The sequence below is a fragment of the Arachis stenosperma genome, chromosome 3 (assembly GCF_014773155.1).
Source record: "Arachis stenosperma cultivar V10309 chromosome 3, arast.V10309.gnm1.PFL2, whole genome shotgun sequence".
Taxonomy (NCBI): domain Eukaryota; kingdom Viridiplantae; phylum Streptophyta; class Magnoliopsida; order Fabales; family Fabaceae; genus Arachis; species Arachis stenosperma.
Genome location: NC_080379.1, coordinates 40,659,467 through 40,681,410, shown reverse-complemented (window position 1 = coordinate 40,681,410; position 21,944 = coordinate 40,659,467). Strand labels below are relative to the sequence as shown.

Here is a 21,944-nt window from a genome sequence, read left to right as displayed (position 1 = left end):
TAATTTAAAATTTTATTTTTTTTAAGTTTTATATTTTAAAAAGATTGAATAACCTTTTTCTTAACAATACAATTGAAATATCTTTTTATCTACATATATCACTAAATGATCATTTAAAAATTCACATCCCATACAATTAGGTTTTGATGATATTCATAATTCAAAAAGTTCTTTCAATTAATGCAGTTGTCATAGAAAAACTAAAAATAACTTTAAAAGAGGAAACATCAATGGATCAAAAATATTCTTTTAAGTCGATTTCTAAAAAAGAATATTAATCTCATTTAAATTTAAAAATTGATCATTATAACACATTCAATATGAAATTCTCAAATTGAATATCAAGTTTCAAAAATTGAGTAAAATTTTATTGTGGGGTCAAAATCAATAATTTAATGGGCAAATAAATATTATTATTATATACTACTTAAAAAAAAATTTCAAATTGTAGTGGGGGCGCTTGCCCCCACACCCTTATATGTAGAACCGTCCCTGCATGCAAGGATGCTCTTCGTTCTTAACTGACGTCGGGCGTTTTCAAATTAAATACCCCTCATTTAAAATCATGTTGATTAGGGTTTTATCTTATTCTTTCTTTTTCATGCATGTATGCTTTTGTCCATGATTTACATCCATTATTTTGCCAATCTTTAAATTTAATGTAAATCTTCAAGTTTAGTGTAAACCATTAAGTTTAGTGTTGGTAACACCATGGATCATAAAAAACCGGCACAAGAAGTAATGATGATAACTGAATAGACTTGGGTAAGATTAGAATAAGATGAATCCTCTCTACTGGTGGTTAGTTATTTTCTTTCTCCTTTACTTTCATCCATTCTATTTTAGTTTTCCTTGTTTTTCTCTTTTATTTACTTTTTTCTTCCCTGCATGCATTGTATATTCTATCCTTTTTTTTCTTTCTCTTCTCTAAAAACTTAAAATTTGAATGCTTGTTCCTCTAGTAACTATTTTTATGGAGGACATCTTAATAAAAAGATTGAATTAAATAATTCAAAAATAAACAGTAGAAGTGCTTAAGTATATGTGGTTACATTTGAACAAATATGAAATGCTTGAATCTTGAGGAAACAGAAAAAGAATCTTTAAGAACGGAGATTTAAAGTATTGTGAGAATTAGATCATCATCAATTACTTGAAGCAATTTCAAATTCCAAAAAAAAGTTTGGAAAGATCAAAGAAATTAAAAGTTCCAAGGCTCTAAGCACCAATGATTAGGGCCTAGTTATGTGCCTGTGATGTTTCTGTTTTAAGGAAAGATTTGGGTTGAAAAATCTGAGGGGTGCTTTATCACCCGATAACTTGGGCCAACTGGACCAAAATTATTGATTGAAAGTCCGCTTTAAGAGTTGCCTTAAGACAAAATATTAAAAAGTCCAAAGAGACTCTAGACATCGATGTCTGTATCAAAACCCTAATTACGTACTTGTGGTGTGACTGTGTCAAGGAAATGCTTAGATAATTAGACCCGAAGGGTGTTTATTACCCAGTAAGTTGGACCAATTGGCCCGAGATTATTGATTGAAAATCCGTTAAGAGCTACCTTGTGACAAAATACTAAGAGTCAAAAGTCCACGAAGATCTTTTTCCTAACACAAATAAAAAATAAACTGCCTTTAAGTCGTACAAATTCAAAATAATTTTCATAACACAATTCGAATTTCAGTTTTGAAAATTCCTAAATCCTAAGTATGCAAGATTCATGAAGGATAAGAGTAGCCGAATGTATCCACAACAACTATCATAAATTTCACTTTTGTTTTTAACCTTAAAAGCTTTTCAAATCTTTTTCATTAAGCTAAACTCCGTTTATCTTTCTTTTTACTTGAGGACAAGTAAAGTTTTAAGTTTGGGGTTGTGATGATACGTCATCTTAAGTGAATTTTAAAGTTCTTTTTCATTTACTTTCTTAGATTTTAATTGAATTTATTATATTTTCTAAAAGAATTTAATAAATAATTAAATATTTAAAGTTGGGATAGTATTTTTATATTTTCAAGAGTTTTTGGCTCAAAAACAAGCAAGAATTAAAGCTTTTTCATAAAGAAAACACAAGTACAGAAAAAGCAAGATGTAAGAAAGAGAAAGCGTGCCCTAAGGAATAAGGAAACGGACCAATAATTTGATAAATTCGTTTAAATAAAAAATTTTCACTATAAAAAATTATAATTTAAAAATATAAAATTTCAAATAGAAATAAAAAAATAATTTTATAATAATTTAATTATTTTTATTATTTTATATAAACAAATTTATTTATTAAGGTCTAAAAAATAATATTAAAATTAGTACTATAAAAAATACTTCAAATTTAATATTATGCAAAAAATAAAAAAATTTATATAAGGACTAATTTGATTAATTTTTAAAATTTTAAGGATAAAAATGACCTACGTTTAAATTTTGAAGGACTATTTTGAATATAAATAACTTTTTTATACGTCAAGTGACACATGGCATGCTAGGTGTCACTAACTTGATACGTCAATCAATCATATTGTTACACGCGGCATTAACATACCACGTCATCATGCCACGTGACACTTAACATGACATGTCATCATACCGTCATCATCTAACTAACGGAATGACCAATTTGACTTACGTTTTATTTGTTAAGTATTAATATGACTAAAAAAATTTTTGATGACTAATTTAAAGAATAAATAATCTTTCAAAGATGAATTTGGCTATTAACTCAATAATCAAATAATACCACATACTTTACCCTAGGGGTGTTCATAAAAAAACCAAAATGTGATTAACCGGTTAAAAAATCATAACCACATTTTAGTTAACCAGTTTAATAAAACAATTTTAAAAATCATATTCATATTTTTTAGAATTGGTTAACTAAAAACAAATTAAAAAAATCGATTTTTAACCGGTTGACCAAAACCAAAACCAAATTAAACTCTCCCTTCTCTTTCTCTCTTCTTTCTCTCTCTCCCCTTCTCTCTCTTCTTTTCCCCCTCTTTCTCTCCCCCTTCCTTCCCATCTCTCTTCTTCTCTCTCTCTCTCTGTCTCTCTCTCCTTTCTCTCTCTCTCTCTCACACACACACACACACACACACACTCTCACTATTTTCTCTCTATATCTCCTCTCTCTCTCTCTCTCTCTCTCTCTTTCTCTCTCTCTTTCTCTTTACCCCTCCCTTCCCTCCTCTCTTCCTCTCTCTCTCTCACACACTCTCTCTCTCTCTCTCCCATTTCTCTCTTTCTCTCCCCCTCTCCCTCCTCCCTCTCTCCCTTTCCCTCTTTCTCTTTCTCCTTCTCTCCCTCTCTCTCTTTTGCTCTCCTCCCTCTCTCCTTCTCTCTCTCCATCTCTCCCCTCTGTCTCTTTCTCTCTCTCTCCTTGTCCTCTTTCTCTCCCTCCTTTCCCTCCCTTTCTCTCTCTAATTATCTCTCCCATTTTTCTCTCTTCCGTCTTTTATCTCCTCCTCCTCATCATCTCTCTCTCTCTCTCCTTTCTCTCCTCTCCTTCTCTCTCTCCCATATCTCTCTCCTTTTTCTTTCTCTCTCTCTCTCTCTCTCTCTCCTCTTCCTCCTCTCTCTCTCTCTCCCCCTCCCCTCTCTTTCTCTCTATCTTATTTTTTTCTTTTTCTCTCTCCCCTTCCCTCTTTCTCCTCCTCTTCCTTCTCTCCTTCTCCTCTTTCTTCTCCTACTCTCTCTTTTCTCTGTCTCTCTCATTCTTTTTCTCACTATCTATCCCTCTCCTGTTTCTTTTCTTCTCTTTTCTCCAAAGCAAGAGAGAAAAAAAGGAGAGAAAAGAAAGAGAGGAGGAGGAGATAGAGAAAGAGAGAGAGAGAGAGGGGAGAGATGAGAAGAGAGAAGAAAGAGAAAAGAGAGAGAAAAAGGACAAGGAGAGAGAGGAAAAGAGGGGAGAGAGAGAAAAGAGAGAGAGAGAGGAGGGAGAGAGAGAGAGATATATATATAGAAAGAGAGACAGAGAGAGAGAGAGAAAGAGATGAGTGGAGAGGAGAGGGAAGGAGAGAGGGAGAGGAGGGGAGAGAGAGAGAAAAGGAAGAGAGGATGAGAGAGAGAGAGGAGGGGGAGAGAGGGGAGAGCAAGAGAGGAAGACAAAGAGAAGGGAGAGGGAGAAAGAGGGAAAGGGGAGAGAGAGAAGGAAGAGAGGAGAGGAGGGGGAGAGAAAAGGAGAGAGATGAAGACAAAGAGATAAGAAAAAATTACTCGTATTGTTTAGAAAGAAAATTATTTACATTAAAAAAAATTATTTATAGAAAATGTTGAAAAGAAATAAGAAAGAAAAAAGAACGAAGTAATGGAAGGGATTTCATTATTTACGAATGTTACTCATTTAGAAAGAAAAAAAAATTAATTTTTAGATTAAAAAAATTCAATTTAAAAAAAAGTTAAAAATTTAGGTTTTGTATGTAAAAAAATTAATTTTTATGTAAAATTCGGTTTTTAATTAAAAAAACCAATTTTTTAGTATAAAAACCCAATTTTTTTAGTGTAAAATAAAAACTAATTTTTATTTTAATAACCGGTTAAAAATCAATTTCAAATTTTACTAACCGCTTAATAATCGTCTTTATCTTGTACAACCAATTTAATTAATTAACCAAAACTACATTTTTAATTAACCAAAAAATTAGTTTAATTTTTAGATTAATCAAACTATGAACACCTACTTTACCTGCACTTTTTAGCTTTTCTCGTGGAAAGCTTTTACATTAATTTTATCTAAAACTCATAAATGAGTTTCTTAAAATAAAGTATTATAATTTTTAACACACTCCACGAGTTGTAATTAGAGGTACTATACGGCCATACGGGCATACGGCCGATCAACTTTTTCAGGGCCACTTGGGGTATATCTATCTGGATTGCAGCTAGAATAATTCTCTCTGCCAGTCCCAAACAAATTAAAATAAATAAACAAAAATAATGCTCTGGTTCTAGGCATTAAGCCACCGACAAACGATCACTTATTATTGGGTATTTCCATTCATGTAGCAGCATCAGAGAACAAAAACCGTAGTTCACGGTAATGGTAAATCACGGACAGCGCACTAACTACGGATTAAAATGTATATACATAGATTCCCACAAAAAATGAAATGCTATCTACAGGACAACCCGCTTGAGGCACATCTTTCTTTAGTATACATTTCCTCGTGCAACTATACTTGAGAAATAAAAGGACATTCAAAACCCTATCAATATGGATCACAAATTCACAAGTAGTCTTGGTTTTTCGAAATCGTCCATTATTGCATAATCCTACCAAAGAGAAGCCGTAGTAACAGATTACAAGTAGTAAACCATAGAAACTATACACTTCTTCTCAAGGCTGATCTCATTTTCTACTGTCACACTCGCTCGAGCTATACCCACGGTCAGACTGGTAAAGCAATTTGGCTTAGAGGCTTGATCCGTCTCTGACAATATTCATTTTCAAGTTGTGCCGCTGAAATTTAAAAGAAAATAAAAATATGATGGACCAATGTATAAACATGTCGAGAAGCTATGCTAATAGAACAAAATACACTTCTATCTGCTAGGTGTGTAACTGCTTATTGATGTTACAAGTTTGACTTTCCCATATTTGTGCCTCTATTTAAGAAGCATATATATATATACTTATCCAGGAAGGCTGGTTGAAGGGGAATTATACGTACAATACCAGAATAAAGGGAGTCATAAAAGAAATACGAGGAAATTAAACAGCAGCGTATTATTTAAGTAGATACAACTTTTAATACAAATGATCCTCAAAGTATCTAATTAAGAATATGCCATCAATACTTACAGTTGTCCTATGTAAAACCTAAATTTATTAAAGCCAAACTCGCATTGAAGTCATACCTTGTCTTCCGAAAGTTTTTGAGGCTAGTTGACACTGTACTGAGGAGTATATCCTGTTAGCGTTATGAGAGCATGATCATCAACAGTACCACAAGGCAGGCCCCCATGATGGATACCTGCATTAAGTGATTAACAAAATTAACATAATGAAGATTCAACCGAAATTAGTGCATAAACAGACCACAATTTAGACTTGGTAATTGGTATATTGGAAAATCCACTACTCAATAGCAAATGCAGATGAAGTATATATATATATATATATATATTAGAATTTGAAAATAGCAGCTAAGTACCAGGCAGTAATAACAGTGAAGTAGTTTGGTGTAGTGTTTCACCGGATGTGTTTGTTGGCAAAATCTTAGCTGAAGCACGGTAATCTCTGGAAGAACTAGAAGTTGAAGCGCTTTCCTTGAACTTCTCATGTCTACAAGGTCGAAATGTTCAAAATAAGATGGCATTAAAAATAACCAACACTAAAACTAACAGAAATTGTACACGAACGGCATTTGTATGTTAACATACATTTGATCTTTGGACGAAGAATTTAGATTATTGCATTTCATAATAGGTTTATATTTTTTAGGTCCTCTTCCTTTAAAAATTCTTAAAGTCTGATTATTCTGATTTCCATAATTGTCAAGGGATCCAAATTGGTTCGTCTTCATGTATCTCTGGCCCTTGGTTTGGTTCTTCCTTTGTTGTTGATCATTACTCTTCGGAGGACTATTATCCTGAAATTAAAATATTGTAACTAGCACCGTTCATCATCACAGTCAGGCAATAAAGTATCAGAAAATGTAGAACATTTAGTATGTAGCATGTAACAGAATTTCAAACGAAGATGCAGTAAACTATTATCAATAGTTCCTCACTTTCATGTCTTCAAACTTGTCATGCTTCCACCTCGGTTCATCAGTGCAGTTGTCCCACAATTTCATTCCAGTGACAATGCCCCTGGATGACAGCAATTATTCAAGGGGAATCCATGAACATACATATGGCACACTAAATACCTTTAATGTACCAAAATTAATGCACATTATGAATTTGGCTATTGTTTTACGGAGAACTGCTCAATGTTAGGCACTGAAAAGATATAATACAAATATATAATTAAATATTAATGTAACAATATGAGAAAGAAGTTAAGTAGAATTAACATAGCTCTATTACATCTAATGCCATTCCCTACTAGTAGATCTAAACCATCATCAAAATGCATTCAAAACAATAATTAGCGTTTCTCTTTAAAGAAATCAAGAAAGAATTGAATTCGGTGGAAGAATCTTTGAAATTCTTAACAAGTTACAGAAACCTTTAAAAGCATGAATGGAAGCACGTGTAAGCATTTGTTTTAAAACTTGAAGCACGAAATCAAGCAGGTAATTGCAGTAAACATCAGATCGAGCTTGAATTCAGAGTGAAACGGTACAAACAAATTAAAGTATTTGATGGCAAAAATACCTGCGCGTGCGGTAGCGGCGGCGGGGACTTAGAAAGCGATCGTCGTGCATGTAGAACGAACCATGCGTAGGCACGTAAGCGTCGTCGCGAACAGTAGTCTCCTTCTCTTTCTTCTTAGTCACACGATGCAGAGTTTCTTGAAGCTCTTCTTCATCTCCTTGGCTCATTTCTTCGAGCTCTTCTTCGAAAACAACCTTCTCTCCAAGTTCTTGGTACCAATCCGGTGAACCTTCGCCGCCGCCGTCAGATTCATTTGGAGGATGAAGATGAGCAAAGCACGGCCGGCACTTTTCTGTGAGCCCATCGTTGCTGTATTCTTGGTCTTCATCGTCACTTGCTTCAATCCTCCGTGCCATCCACCACGGCGCTGAGACTCCATCGGCGTCGCTCTCATACTCAATCGATTTGGTTTGCTCTGAATCGTCCGCCATAGATCACAGAATGTTTGTGAGTAGGAGGTTATAGCAGTAGTACGATTTAGGAACAGAGGAAGCGAAGAGGAGCGGATTAGAAACGTGTGAGAGGGAGAAAGGGAGTGTTGGCGCTGAATGGAGGGAAAACAGAATGTTAGTTGAGCCCGTTGGTTGTGGCCGGCGCTATAACTGATCTGAAAATTAAATGGGTCCCGCTCTATTTTTCTACGAAAATTTGTTTTACAAGAACCTTAAGGAGATTTAATTATTAAAAGAGACATATTTTTATCAAAATTATTAAAAAAAATTAATCAACAAAATGAATAATATTATACATTTAATTTTTTTATGAATAAAGTATAAGTAAGTTAAGTAATAAAATTTAAAAAAATACTAGTTATAATTAATTTTTGTTATATTAGATAAATTTAATTAAATATGGTTAACAAAAAAATTTAAATATTCTAATAGATATAAATATATTCTTATATTTTTTTATTTATTTCTTTTTTAGAGACATATTTTTACTTTAATTGAATTTTTTTTCTTTTTCTTCTTTATACATCAAATTAATTTCTAAGTCTTATTTTGCTTTCTATTTAAATTTTATTATAAATAAATTTGGCATTTTATTTTATACTTTCATTTTGAGTAAATGTCCAATTTAATTTTCAAAATTTAAAATACGCATCAATTAAATTATTGACTTTTGTAAATAATTAACCACGTCCCTTATATTAAAAAATGTGAATCCTCGTTTATTTTTGAATAAACTGCCATCTTAACAGTACTAGTATAGTGTTAAGTGCTAGCTTGAGATTACAACTGTACGCTAAAGTGGAAAAAGATTGAGCATGGGTGAAATTGGTATCCAAATTTATTTTCTAATGTCCAAATCAATCCATATTGAATTATAAAACTTTAACTCCGACCCTAATTTTCATCTCTTCTCTCCTTTCTTTTCTCATGTTCTTTATTAGAGTTAAATACTTTTTTCGTCCTTAAAGTTTGAGACCAAAATCAAAATCATTTCTGACATTTTTTTATTTTAAAAATTATCCTCAATATTACAAAACGTTATAAAATCGTTTTCATAGAATAGAACATCTCTTGTGCGACTAAGATATTATCCGTATTGACCATTCCTGAGATGAAACTTGCTTGAGTATTAGACACAATGACCCCTAGGTAAGTTCGGCTTAATCCTTTCAGCTATCACCTTGAAAATAATCTTATAGCAAATGTTACATAGGCTGATCGGTCTGAATTGAACAAAATTCTCCGAAAAAGGGACTTTAAGAATGATAGAAATAAGGGTTTGGTTCACTCTAACAATATTTTATGGATTTCTAAAAATTATTTGAATCTAACTCACTAGGAATTCGGCCATAGTATCCCAGAAATATTGAAAGAACTTTGCTGGAAGTCCATCACTTCTGAGAGGCTTCTAACTATCTATATTGAAACTGCGTGCTTGACTTCCTAAAAGGTGATATTCTTGTTTAGGTAGGAAAGGTTATTTTCGACCACTCTAAAAAATTTACCTGCAATAGAAAAATTAGAAAATACCAAAGAGTAATTATCAGGAGCATATACAAATTTTAAAAAGGATACACCAAGGTGATTAAGCTCTTCCATATCATTAACCCATTCTCCTTTATTGTTCTTGAGCGAAACGACATAGTTTCTTCGTCTTCTTCCATTTGCTTTTTGCTTAAAATATTTAGAGTTTTTGTCTTCAAAATTAATGATATTACATCTAAACATTTACATTTAATAGCTCTCTTCTTAAACAACAATCCTTTCATATTCTCTCCAAAGGTCATTATGGAGTTTCCTAGAAACAAATTATTATTAAAAGAGAGACTTTAGTTAATGCCATTAAGTCCGGGGAGGATTCTTTGCTTTTTCCTAAAGATGTGATAAAAAAAATTTTCCTCTTTCTCTTCCTCATTTTCTGGTTCTTTTTTTTCATCATCATCACTATCTTCTTCTTCTTTTTTTCTTATTCATTTTTTTCTTTTTGTTTTACCTTGTCAAATTTCTTATTGTTTTACTCTCTTAACAAGAATAAAAACAAAAAAATCAAACAAAGAAGAAGAAGAAGAAATACATAATGCTGCAAAATTACCTGAAAGAGAATGAACTTACATTCATTTAACTAAAAAAAGAAAGAAATAAGAAAAAGAAGAAGAAGAAAAAAATGCAGCATTAGAGGAAATATTTTTTGTACAAAAATATTATTTGTACACTAAAATCAGCCACCAATGTATTTGTGTGTAAATACATGTGTGCTTTAATTTATTTTCAATGTATATTTGTATTCCAATATATATTTTATACTGGTAGCTGACTTTGTTGGCTGATTTTAGTGTACACGTAGCATAACTCATTTCTGTATTTGCAGCAAATTTGGGTGTAAAATGAAGATATTTGGGTGTAACAAGAAGATATTTGGGTGTAAAACGAAGATATTTAAGTGTATTTTTATTCTGATAAGCTCTGCATAATTCAAAACTCTTCCTCTTCCTCCTCCTAATCTTCTGCTGCTACTTCTTTTTTTTCATCATCATCACCATCTTCTTCTTTTTTTCTTATTCATATTTTTCTTTTTGTTTTACCTTCTCAAATTTCTTCTTGTTTTACTCTCTTAACAAGAATAAAAACAAAAAAATCAAACAAAGAAAAAGAAGAAACACATAATGCTGCAAAATTACTTGAAAGAGAATGAACTTACATTCATTTAACTAAAAGAAAGAAAGAAATAAGGAAAAGAAGAAGAAGAAAAAAATGCAGCATTAGATGAAATATTTTTTGGTACAAAAATATTATTTGTACACTAAAATCAGCCACCAATGTATTTGTGTGTAAATACATTTATTTTCAATGTATATTTGTATTCCAGTATGTATTTTATATTGGTAGCTGACTTTGTTGGCTGATTTTAGTGTATACATAGCATAACTCATTTCTGTATTTGCAGCAAATTTGGATGTCACAAGAAGATATTTGGGTGTAAAACGAAAATATTTGGGTGTATTTTTATTCTGATAAGTTCTGCATAATTCAGAACTCTTCCTCTTCCTCCTCCTCATCTTCTGCTGCTTCTTTTTTTTTCATCATCATTACCATCTTCTTCTTCTTTTTCTCTTATTCATCTTTTTCTTTTTGTACCTTCTCAAGTTTTTTCTTGTTTACTCTCTTAACAAAAATAAAAATAAAAAATAAAAAAAAGAAGAAGAAGAAACACATAATGCTGCAAAATTACTTGGAAGATGATGAACTTACATTCATTTAACTAAAAGAAGGAAAGAAATAAGAAAAAGAAGAAGAAAAAAATGTAGCATTAGAAGAAATATTTTTCTGTACAAAAATGCTTTTTGTACACTAAATCAGCTACCAATATATTTGTGTATAAATATATGTGTGCTTTAATTTATTTTCAATGTATTATTTGTATTTCAGTATGTATTTTATACTGTTGTCTGACTTTGGTGGTTAATTTTAATGTACATGTAGCATAACTCATTTCTGTATTTGCAGCAAATTTGGGTGTAAAACGAAGATATTTGGATGTATTTTTATTCTGATAAGTTCTGCATAATTCAGAACTCTTCATCTTTCTCCTCCTCATCTTCTGCTATTCTTTTTCATCTTTTTATTTCATATTCTCATAATTTTTTTTGGAGGAAAAAATCAAACAAAGAAAAAAAATACATAATGTTACAAAATCAAAAGAAGAAAAAGGAGAAACATGACGATGAAGATGAAACACGCGAAGAAAAATGAGGAGAAACACAAAGAAAAAGGAGAAGAAGAAGGAAGAAGAGGTGGAGGAGTAGAAACGCGAAGAAAAAATGACAGTTATGATTTTTATCGAGGAAGAAGAAGAAGAGTCGTTCTTAATAGTGAGGGAGCGCTTTGGAAACGTGATGCGCGTGTTAACACACTTTTGTAGGTGAGTGTAGCTTCTGTTGGTTTTGGTCCAACTTATAAGACTTGTAAGCCAAAAAGACTTGCATATTTAGCATGACTGTTAACAATATTCTTGTAGACAACTTGGTTATTCTTGTCACGTCGTATGTTATTGTCTATCCCACCACCTAACGTCCAACTCTTACATTAGGAAGGTTGAATTCGAAAGGTTGAGTTCGAATACACAGTAGAACTAAAGGATTTTAGGTTTGACATTACCTTATTCTCTGCATTTATTGAATGGTAGAGGCTTGAGACACATAATTTTCACTATCCGTGGGACGGGTTACCATCATACTCCAGAATGCCCACAGATGATGACTCGTTTGGAAGTTGTATTAGAGATTTCCATCAGCACCATGGACACCCCACCTGGCAGTGGGTTGAGAACTTGTTGGTGACAGGTCTCCACTTCAGCCAGAATTTTGACTTGAAGATGACTTGGCTTAAAAACAAGGTCACACATATTCTGTTAGGGACAGATTTAGATACTTTCCGCCAGTATGTGTTGCTTGTTGATGTTAATTTGGAGGTATTTGTTTACGGACAAGTGAGTCAACCTTGTTCCTATCAAATGGTTGTCGACTTTGAAAATTTTGATAGTATAATTATCTTAGAAATCTGCTTTGCTGTCGCACACCTACCATCATTCTGCAGCTCTACTCGGCGTGATGTAACGGACATTACCAGGTGCATATTGTTAGTGGTGTCATGGATTTACCACAAGTTTTCGTACTTCTATCCGACTGGCAATGATGTACTCAGATTTCTGTTTCTTCAAGATAATTAATGTTTATTATTTATTGTTGTTTACTATTTACAATACTAAGTACTGAACATAATTTTTCTTCCATGAATAGATTGGTGGGACTAGGACAACTGACTAAGACCACCATCACGGTAGAGGACTACGACTGCGACACAGGCTTTGGCAAGCTACAGTATCTTCAGTTGTCTCAAGCTTTGGCAAGGGCAACGCAGTGCTATCTGCGACATCGATAAATATAAATTAGAGTTCACAGGCTTTGTTTACAACAGAAAACAACCCAAAGGCACCCCCTTTTTTTTTGACGAAAAAGATAGAGAACATGCCCCTAGTGCAATCAGCGCTAAACTCGTTCTATCATAGTTAACAACACAAGTTATGAATATGAAAAACTTTAATTAACATCTATTAATGATACTAAAGTACAAACTAAGCTTCCTCATTGGTACATGTACAAGTAAATAGTGTTTCTTTCTTTTTCCCAAACTCTGTATTTTCATGTAAAATGGAACAAATCCAATCCGTATATGTGCATTGTGCCAGAACCATTCTTTCCGTCTCCCCCTGCGAACCATTTCTTCGACTTGAGAGTGTCCTGGTCCAGGATGTTTAAACTGAAATGCTTTCTCATATCTTGCAGAGTTGAAGAAGCTCACTACATGTGCAGCAGAGATATGAAACAATCTGAAGATCTTAATCCCCAACAAAAATACTAAAACTAGAATATGTTTGAGAAGTTTTCAGGTAGAACCAGCATGTCTATTCTTCCATAAGATTGGAGCCACCAGTATCCACACTGAAAAGAGATAAACTTCGATTAATTGCATCTTAATTGCTTAATAGTAATATAGAAAGGGTAATAAACTCTCTGATTTTTAAATGTCAGTGTCTTCATTATGCTTAGAATATAAAAAATTCAACTGTTCATGTTGGACTTCAGTTTACCAAAATGATACTTACGATAAACACACACTGCCAACCACTCATTTATAATTCTGACCCATGTGCTGGTCCAGCCCACATCAATTGTCCACCTGCAGAAGAATAAAAAGGTTGGATGTCTTACTTCTGCAAAAATTTTGAGTGACCGAAAGAGATTTGTACCATTATCAGTGTAAAACGCTAAATAATGATGATGACGATGATTGTGATGGTATTGACTTCTGACTACTAGTCTATTAATAAAGCACTAGGATTCATAATTATATAAAGTAAAACAGAACTGAAACTTCATGGGAACCAAATTTGTTGGGTCCGGGCATTTGGATTCGAATATGACTATTAGAAATGCATTTTCTTTGTTTTCCCTTTTCCTAAAATTTTCTGTTGAGGGATAAAGCACAAAAAAGAAAGCTCAGTGAAATACTGAAATGCAGATAAAATGAAATGAGCCAAATACAGTAGGGTTGGGGAGCATACTTTCTCATAGAATGATGGCTATTCCATCCAATCAATAGCATAGCAAAGTACATTGCTCCTGTGGCAAAAACAAAATGGAAGAAGCCATAGCCATATGGAACATCATCCTCTGCTGGCGTATCATCCTTCCTGAACTGCATGGATCTTTCAGATAAGTCTTGGGGAACCTAATACTGAAGTTCAAAGTCAAGTAGTCAACTGAGTTTTTTAACCAACCTGGAAGCATTTGGAATCTATGCCTGTTGAAAATGTTGCAATAACGATTGCCAGTATTGCCACAACAAAGCTCTGCCAACAATAGCCATCGTCAAAAGTCAATTACCGGTTAAGTAATTGAGATAATTACATAATGATTTTTTTCAAAGATTTATAAATTAAAAGTGCCTAAGTTTCATAAACAAGATATGATGAATCAAAATCAAAATCAAAATCAAAAGATATTTTTATTATAGAGTGCTTAAAGATTTTCATGAATAGACAAGAAACATAGAGTCATATTTTTGGGTGCCATTATGAGTTTGTCCTTGTATATTTTGAATGGATACAGAATGATGACACCAACAATGAACAGATTATCTAGGACAGAGACTCAGGATCAAATACACAATAGACCTATATATATGTTAGTTTACAGCTACCAAGTTTAAAGAGCAGTTCTATGACAATTCAAATTTGAGTTAAAACAAGAGATCTATATTACAATGATGCTAAGCCAGTCTGTTTTGGTGGCAGAGTCCGACTTCCTGATGCAGTTTTCCCCAGTTGGTTCACTGCATACAAAATATATACCAAAGCTCAGATTCACTAGAAATGAAAAGCGAGAAGCAAAGAGTTGCAGAAAGCAATAAATGAACAGAAATCAAAACAAGACACAGACGCCTGTCTCTTCAGTTTGTTTTACACCCATACTTCATATGGGAGATGATATATACAATAAAGTGCTAAACAATCATTGGACAATAATATCAATGCAAGTCCAGAGTGGAGGCAAAGATTGGTAGCCCTGCCTTCTAATAGCACACCAGCAAAGGAAGACAACATAAAGCCCCATCAACCCAGGAGTTAGAATGCCGGCATTCACCTATTGTAGAAATTCCACATCAACTCAATAATAATAATAATAATAATAATAATAATAATAATAATAATAATAACAGCAGATAAAATTCCACATCACAATACTTTGTAAGGTGAACTGAGCAAGCAAAGACATGGCAAAAGATATAACTTACTTTTGGGTGCAGAGACACGCTTGTCATGAGCTGGAGAAGTACCAGTGACCATGTAATGAAAAAAATATTAAGGAGACAAGATGGCTTCGGTGCATACCAAATGTACATCAAAATGATTCCCACCAAACATATAACATATGCGGTCGTTGCAAAGAACATCACATGGATTTGGCTGCAAGGAAATTGATCAATGCATATTTACAAAATATATGATAAAAATATTATTCCTGATATCAATTATATAATAAATTCATCATCTTCGCATCATATCAAAGCTTAACAAAACTTTATATGAAACAAATCAATTATAAAAATTTACATAGCTATAAATATCTCAAACAAATTGTTAGTTCCAATTAGTTCTTTTATATACTGAGGAGATCTTACCATCTTGCTGCGTACTTTTCAGATTCACAGCATTCATTGAGCCATGTAATGAACCGGATTATGCTTACTAATTGAATTAGGAGAAAAACCCTGAAAAAGATATAGAAAACATTTTAAAATATCAGAGTTTAGTTTCTGAAAAGAAATGACATGTAAAAATCATTTAAAATATCTGAAGACTATACCCGGCACCGAAATGGGCAACCTCCCCTGCGGAAAAATAATTATGTCAGACATAATGACAAGGTTTTACTAGCAGCATATACTACCAGAAAGGATTATTAATACTATAAGGCTTGTTGAAAGAAAAAAGTTTACTAACCGTAAATCTGAATAAATTCAGAAGGGAGTAAAAATGGGATGACAGTCATGGCGATCCAGAGAACAATCTTGACAGACCACCATCCAGAGTGCCATGTATCTCTAGTTACGTTCAGTTTAGAAGTGCCAGCAGTTGACAAAAACATGATTATGTAAAATATCTGATCTCAGGTTAAGGTTCAGCTTAAATATTCGGGTAAGTGATGACTCAGCTATAATGTAATGTAGTACTTTCATTAAAGAGAAATCATGCACCCCTCTCTCTCTCTCTCGAGCATAAAAGAATATATACTACTGATTATCATGCTTTGCTTAATCCTTCAGCAACAATGTTTCATGCATATAACCGAAGGATACAAAGCAACCCAAACTCACACGTAGAACTCCTTCAGCACCCAAACAGTCTTTTCCACCATTGCAACCTTTTAATCCTGCAGGATCAATATATTAGATTTAACGTTCACTGAAAAACCTTCTAAATTTGAGGGAACATGAACTTGGTCGTTCAATATGTGTATATGGCAGTGCCTGTAGCAATTTCTATTGACTGAATTAAAGAATTGCTAAACACCTTTGAAGTTCAACTCAAAAGGAGGATTGAAATTTATAAATAAAAAGCTTCCTTGTCCACATTGTAAATCAAACCACCTCAAAAAAGATGCTCACCATGTGTATACATTTTCGACTTCTCATTGCAAACATCAGAATATCATAACATCTAATTCATACTTTGATGGGACATGATCAGATTTCAAACCAAACATTGTAAACCATAGGGTCTAGTATTCAGTATCAATAAATAAATTAATTAAATAGATAAATTTTATATACTTTAATAAAATGCAAATGGCATAGACAGGACTGGTATGCCGTGCCAATAAATAAATAAATTCAATAGGTATACTTTATTAAAAATACAATGGCATAGACAGTGTATGAAAGAAGCAGCAGAAAACTAAAATTGGCAACAGGATGTGAAAACCCATCAATGTAAGGGTTTAAGCAATCTTACTCTCCATTTCTGTTAGAGCACCACGACCATAATCACGGGCAGCCCATGCCAACAGGTTGGCCACTAGAAAGAACAAGGCATAAACATATCTTGCCATCCAAGGATTGGATGCATTTCGGAACTGGCTGAACCATGAAGAATCCTTGGATATGATACACCTCTCGTTACCATTGTTGCTTTGCCCAGTTTCCATCTGCACTTCAACACAGCATGAATGGCGCACGTATAGGAAATATATGTTATTCCATTGAGATTATCTATTCTGTTCCCCCTGTAATGTAAAGCAGAAAAAGACTAGTGTTTGTTAGAGTGATTCATTACCGTTAGCTAAACCTCAAATTAAAGAGAACAGCTACAGTTTGAATGTTGGTGAGATTTGGGCAACATTCTTTGTCCTTTACTAATGGATTTTGTCCTCACGTAACTGAAGAATAGTAGTTACTCACTGTTTTTTCCCACTATTTGGTATCGATAGTTATTTCACTTTAATTTGTCCTAACCGTCGCACATTTTTGCCAACTATTACCTAACAATCATGTAGAATAAATTTTGACTCCAACAATTGAAGGGGTATGCAAAATGAGTACAAATCAGCACAATTCGCATCTCTTTAGCGCTCAACAATAAAGAAGTCAATTGCGATTCTCTCGCTATTCTAAGAAATAATGATAACCCAATTGCAATTGGACAATCATGCTTCCACTTGACAAGATAATCTAATATTTGCCCCAATAAACATAATAAAATTTATGGGTTTTGGTAGGAAGTACTTCTGAAAGATAATTTAATTCTTACTACCACGCTTCCACTTAATAAGATGACCTACTATTTGCCTTAGAAAGTATAACAATAATTTACCCGAGTTTTTGTTAACAGGCATAGTAGGACATTAGATAAAGAAATATGATATGTTGTATCAAGTTAAAAAAGAAAAAAAAAAAAGAAAGAAAGAAGAGAAGAAAATGTACTAATAAACAAACTTTAAAAGTTCCTTTTTTCTAAAAAACATATTTTTAATTTCTTAACAACTGACTTTAAAACAGTGATTAGCTAAAATCAGAATAAACTGATTCTATTCACGCGGAAAAAATTCATCTCTTTAAACCTTTTTTTTTAATACTAAATGATATTAGATATTATTTTATAAATTTATACAAATAGACATGTCCTATCTTTTGAATAATGAGTTTATCAATTAAAAAATTTTACTGAAAAAGCTACAAAATAAATTTCTAATACATTTAATATATATTTAAGAAAAATAAAATAAAAGTTTCTAACAATAAGAACCCATAAATAAAGCCTCAAATAAACGGCAGTGGCCTCATACTTCCATGAGTTCCATCCCCACCCATTTCTATACAATGGTAAAACATTACCTATAAAACGAACTGATCTAAATAATAAAAAATTAAGTAAAATATCTTTTTGACGTAATAATAAATGATTAAATATTTATGTAAATTTTTTATAAATTAACCATATCTACAAATTAAATTTTGATAAGATCAAACCTAAATTAATGTGTAATTATTCAAATCAGTCTCTAAAATTTTAAAAGTAGATATTTTAGTTCTTAAAAAAAATTAATACAAAGATCAATCCTTAAGATTTTTACTCTGACAGACAAATTAGTTTTAATTCATTTTTTCGCGGAGTAATTACCCATGTCAGTCCCCAAAAAATTTTAAAAGTGGACATTTTAGTCCCCAAGAAAAATTAATAGACAGATCAATTTCTAATATATTTTTTTCGTCAGACATAATAATTTTTCGTCTAAAAAAAATAAAATAAAATAATTATTATTATTATTATTATTATTATTATTATTATTATTAATTGCACAATAATATTTTTATATTTTTTGAACAAAATAATGATAAATTTATTCATTAGATTCTTATGTATGTATTTATAATATAAAAAGTATATATATAGTCACTCAATATCAATAATAATAATAATAATAATAATAATAATAATAATAATAATAATAATAAAATTATTAGAGATTATTCTATAAAAAATTTAAGGTTGAAACCATTTGATATTTTTGTATTTAATATAATCAAAAGATGTCCTATTTTAAAAAGAGGAGTGCTAGAGAACTAGTAAGTTTTGTGTTTTATAATTATCAATTAGTCATCATTAATATTTTTAATAGTGTGAGCAATTATTAAATGTATGTATTTATTCATTATTATTATCACTATTTTACAAATCAAATCTATCTAATCTTTTTATGATATATAGAGTTTAATTTTAATGGACGGACAGATTACACAATCATCTAATTATATCCAATTTTTTAAATAATTATTTGTGCCGTCATGTGAAAGGTATGTAGTATTACGTCATTAAGGTAGCGTTTGGTGAAGAGACAGAGACGGAAAGATGAGACTGAGAGACAGAGACTAAGAGACTGAGAGACAGAGACTAAGAGACAGGGATTGAAATAAAATAAATTTCAGTATTCTGTTTTGTGCAAAATGGGAGACAGAAATTGAAACAAGAATGAAACTCTAATTTAATTTGCACAAAGGGTAAAATTGGAATTAATTAATTGAAATGAAAGTATTTTAGGTATAAAATGTTATTAAAGTTTCAGTCTCCATCTCTAAAAATTTCAGTCTCCTGTGTCCCTACTTTTTGGAGGTACTGAAATACTGAAATTTTAGAGACAGAGACAGAAATTTTAGTACCAGTCTCTGAACTAACAAACACGATATTAAGTCTCAGTTTCTCATTATTTGTCTCACTACCTCAAAACAAACGCTACCTAAAGGTACATGTAAAATTATTTTACAGCGTGTATTAAAATTAAATTCATATTATTATATATAAAAATATAGAAATTAAATAATTCTTGGGAGTACGAATTTTATTCTCTTTCCAAGTTCTGTATATATGAACGGAATATAGTACAAGCAATAGCATTGCACAACTTGAAGGGCAGTTTTAATGAATGCGTTAATGGTCAGAACTCAGAAAACTCAAAACCTGATTGTTTCTACTTTCTACTTTCTACACGGGAGAAAAAAGGAACCAAGAAAAAAAAAAGCTTATTAACAAGCTTATTACGTCATTTATCACGCGAGTAGTCAGCCAGAATATTTTTAAAAAATAAATGATTTAGTTAAAATATTTCTATTAAATAAATAACCAGAGAATTTTGGTTACAAAAGAAGTGAAAACTTGTCGTTTATCTGTTAAAAAAGCACACATTTGATGAATTTTCAGTCCAAGAGCATTTTTCAATTATATTTGAAATAGTTGAGTGTAGTGGAATGATTCGTTTTCCTTTACCTCGAAGTAAGCGTCTAAACTTTGCTTTCTTCCTTTCCTAATTTTCTCGGCGAAGAAACATCAAAACCATATCGATCATTCATTCATGTGGATTCAGCATTTCTATCCAGGAAATCAAAGAAAATGTATATCATCGACTGAACCTAGCTAATTCATAATCTTAATAAGAGAATGCAGAAAACTGAAGTGAAATTAAAATCAACGAAATGAACACACGAATCAGCCAAAATGCAGCTGCAAGAGTACAAACAGTCAAACAGAGTCTTCAAAATCTTGCATCAATATATAATTTAACATTCACAGACCGCTAAGAATGAAAGATATTCGGAACAAAAATTGTTAATGCGCAAGTTCAGATGGAAATGTAAGGCATGCAAGTAGCTGAATTGAGAAATGAGAAATTGAGAATCGCTTATCTTAACGTAAATGCGAAGAATAATTGAAGAAATGCGATTGAATACCTGAACTGAGCTGAAAGCAATGGCGAAGAAGACGACGAAGATCTACGAGCTGCCAACACACACCAGTTGAATCAGTGTTTCCAATTGGAGAGAGGCTTTCATTCTCTTTCTCTTTTCAATGTTTCTTTCTCTTTTTGGAGAAAAACACAAATAAACGAAAAAGAAAAAAAAATGACGGAATGAGATCGGGTTGGTGCTTTTGGCCGAGAGAGAGAGAGAGAGAGTTTTTGGTTTGGTAGTTTTTATTTGCTTTTCCTTTTGTTTATTTCCCGCCGTAGCCGTAAGCTTCCTCCACTTGCTTTCCGCTCTAGACCAGTGTAGTACTCTTCCTTCCTCTCAAGCTATTTATTTAGGAGAAAAGGTCCAAGGATAAAGAAAATTTTACTGATTTTTGTCATCACTTTTGGGGATTTTTTATTTTAATAAATTAAATAAATATTTTATTTATTAAAATAAATAATTTTAAAAATTATTACAAAATATGTCAGCTTTTCTTATCTTACTTTTGATTATAAATTTATTTTTTTTAGTTTAAGTAAGTGTCAGAGGTTCGAATTCTGTCTTGTGCATGCGATACCCCATTGACCGATAATAAATTCTTAAATGGAGTTTTGATTCGCGATGGATTAGTCTTTGACCTGTCGAGTTAGACAAAAAAAGGATAAATATCTATTGTGTTAAACTATAAATTGAAAAGAGGGACAATATTCAATTATTAAAAATCTTAACAAGCAAAAATAAAAATAAAATTATTTTTTTTAATCTACATAAATGTATTGTAATATAATAAGATTTTTTTTGAAGAATTAATCTAAACACTTTTAGTGTGTAAAAATATCTATAAATAAAAAACTTTCTTCTTGACATCTTTCTCTTAAATTTGAAGAATTCCCATAATCAAACCCAAAACATCTATAAAAATAGACAATTATATTATAAAAGAAAAGAAAACTAACCGCTAAATGGTTATTAAATCTAGATATCTAAATATCAAATAAAAATTGCAACATAAACGAGAAGAAGATGGTGGGAAGAGAAAGAGAAAGAGAAGAAGAAAAGAAAAACGAAATAGAAAAATAAAAGAGGAGAAAAGAAGCATAACCAGAATCATATGAAAAAAAAAGGTGCAAGAAAAAAAAAAGAGAAAAGAGAAATAAGAAGAGGAGGATTATGGATGGTATTAACAGCTTTTACTACTGGTGACTTGGTTGAACTTGCAGAAAGAAATTTTTGGAATGAGAAAAAAAAGAGAGACAATGATTTTTTTTAAATAAATACAATAAATAATTTATTTATTAAAATATATAATTTATAGTATTTTTATAAAAATGTATT

General features: G+C 31.8%; 2 protein-coding genes across 3 annotated transcripts; both read right to left on the bottom strand.

Moving 5' to 3' along the window:
- Positions 1-5,093: 5,093 nt before the first annotated feature.
- Positions 5,094-7,847, bottom strand: LOC130966514 (protein MLN51 homolog). 2 transcript variants are annotated; one of them, XM_057891327.1, is made up of 6 exons: positions 7,318-7,847; positions 6,726-6,807; positions 6,376-6,584; positions 6,147-6,277; positions 5,851-5,966; positions 5,094-5,452 (listed from the first exon to the last, which is right to left on the bottom strand). In XM_057891327.1, exons 1-5 carry the CDS (start codon positions 7,746-7,748, stop codon positions 5,875-5,877), a joined length of 945 nt encoding a protein of 314 aa, XP_057747310.1. In that variant the 5' UTR covers positions 7,749-7,847; the 3' UTR covers positions 5,094-5,452; positions 5,851-5,874. The 2 variants fall into 2 exon arrangements, with proteins under 2 accessions (XP_057747310.1, XP_057747311.1); XM_057891328.1 differs by having other exon boundaries at positions 6,189-6,277.
- A 4,860-nt stretch (positions 7,848-12,707) lies between these two features.
- Positions 12,708-20,898, bottom strand: LOC130969984 (uncharacterized). Its single transcript, XM_057895911.1, has 14 exons — positions 20,610-20,898; positions 20,149-20,250; positions 16,843-17,113; positions 16,188-16,261; positions 15,832-15,991; positions 15,695-15,719; positions 15,510-15,599; positions 15,123-15,294; positions 14,898-14,971; positions 14,591-14,660; positions 14,107-14,178; positions 13,891-14,024; positions 13,432-13,505; positions 12,708-13,267 (listed from the first exon to the last, which is right to left on the bottom strand). Exons 3-14 carry the CDS (start codon positions 17,033-17,035, stop codon positions 13,212-13,214), a joined length of 1,194 nt encoding a protein of 397 aa, XP_057751894.1. The 5' UTR covers positions 17,036-17,113; positions 20,149-20,250; positions 20,610-20,898; the 3' UTR covers positions 12,708-13,211.
- Positions 20,899-21,944: the final 1,046 nt, after the last annotated feature.

Excerpts from the sequence above, each read along its gene's own strand:
- LOC130966514 (XM_057891327.1), bottom strand. The coding sequence starts at position 7,748 with ATGGCGGACGATTCAGAGCAAACCAAATCGATTGAGTATGAGAGCGAC. Across the intron at positions 6,808-7,317 it reads CGCCGCTACCGCACGCGCAG|GGGCATTGTCACTGGAATGA; the intron begins GTATTTTTGCCA and ends GCTGTCATCCAG. Across the intron at positions 6,585-6,725 it reads ACAAGTTTGAAGACATGAAA|GATAATAGTCCTCCGAAGAG; the intron begins GTGAGGAACTAT and ends TTTTAATTTCAG.
- LOC130969984 (XM_057895911.1), bottom strand. The coding sequence starts at position 17,035 with ATGGAAACTGGGCAAAGCAACAATGGTAACGAGAGGTGTATCATATCC. Across the intron at positions 14,661-14,897 it reads TGCTGGTGTGCTATTAGAAG|TGAACCAACTGGGGAAAACT; the intron begins GCAGGGCTACCA and ends TTTTGTATGCAG. Across the intron at positions 14,025-14,106 it reads TAGATTCCAAATGCTTCCAG|TTCAGGAAGGATGATACGCC; the intron begins GTTGGTTAAAAA and ends AGATCCATGCAG.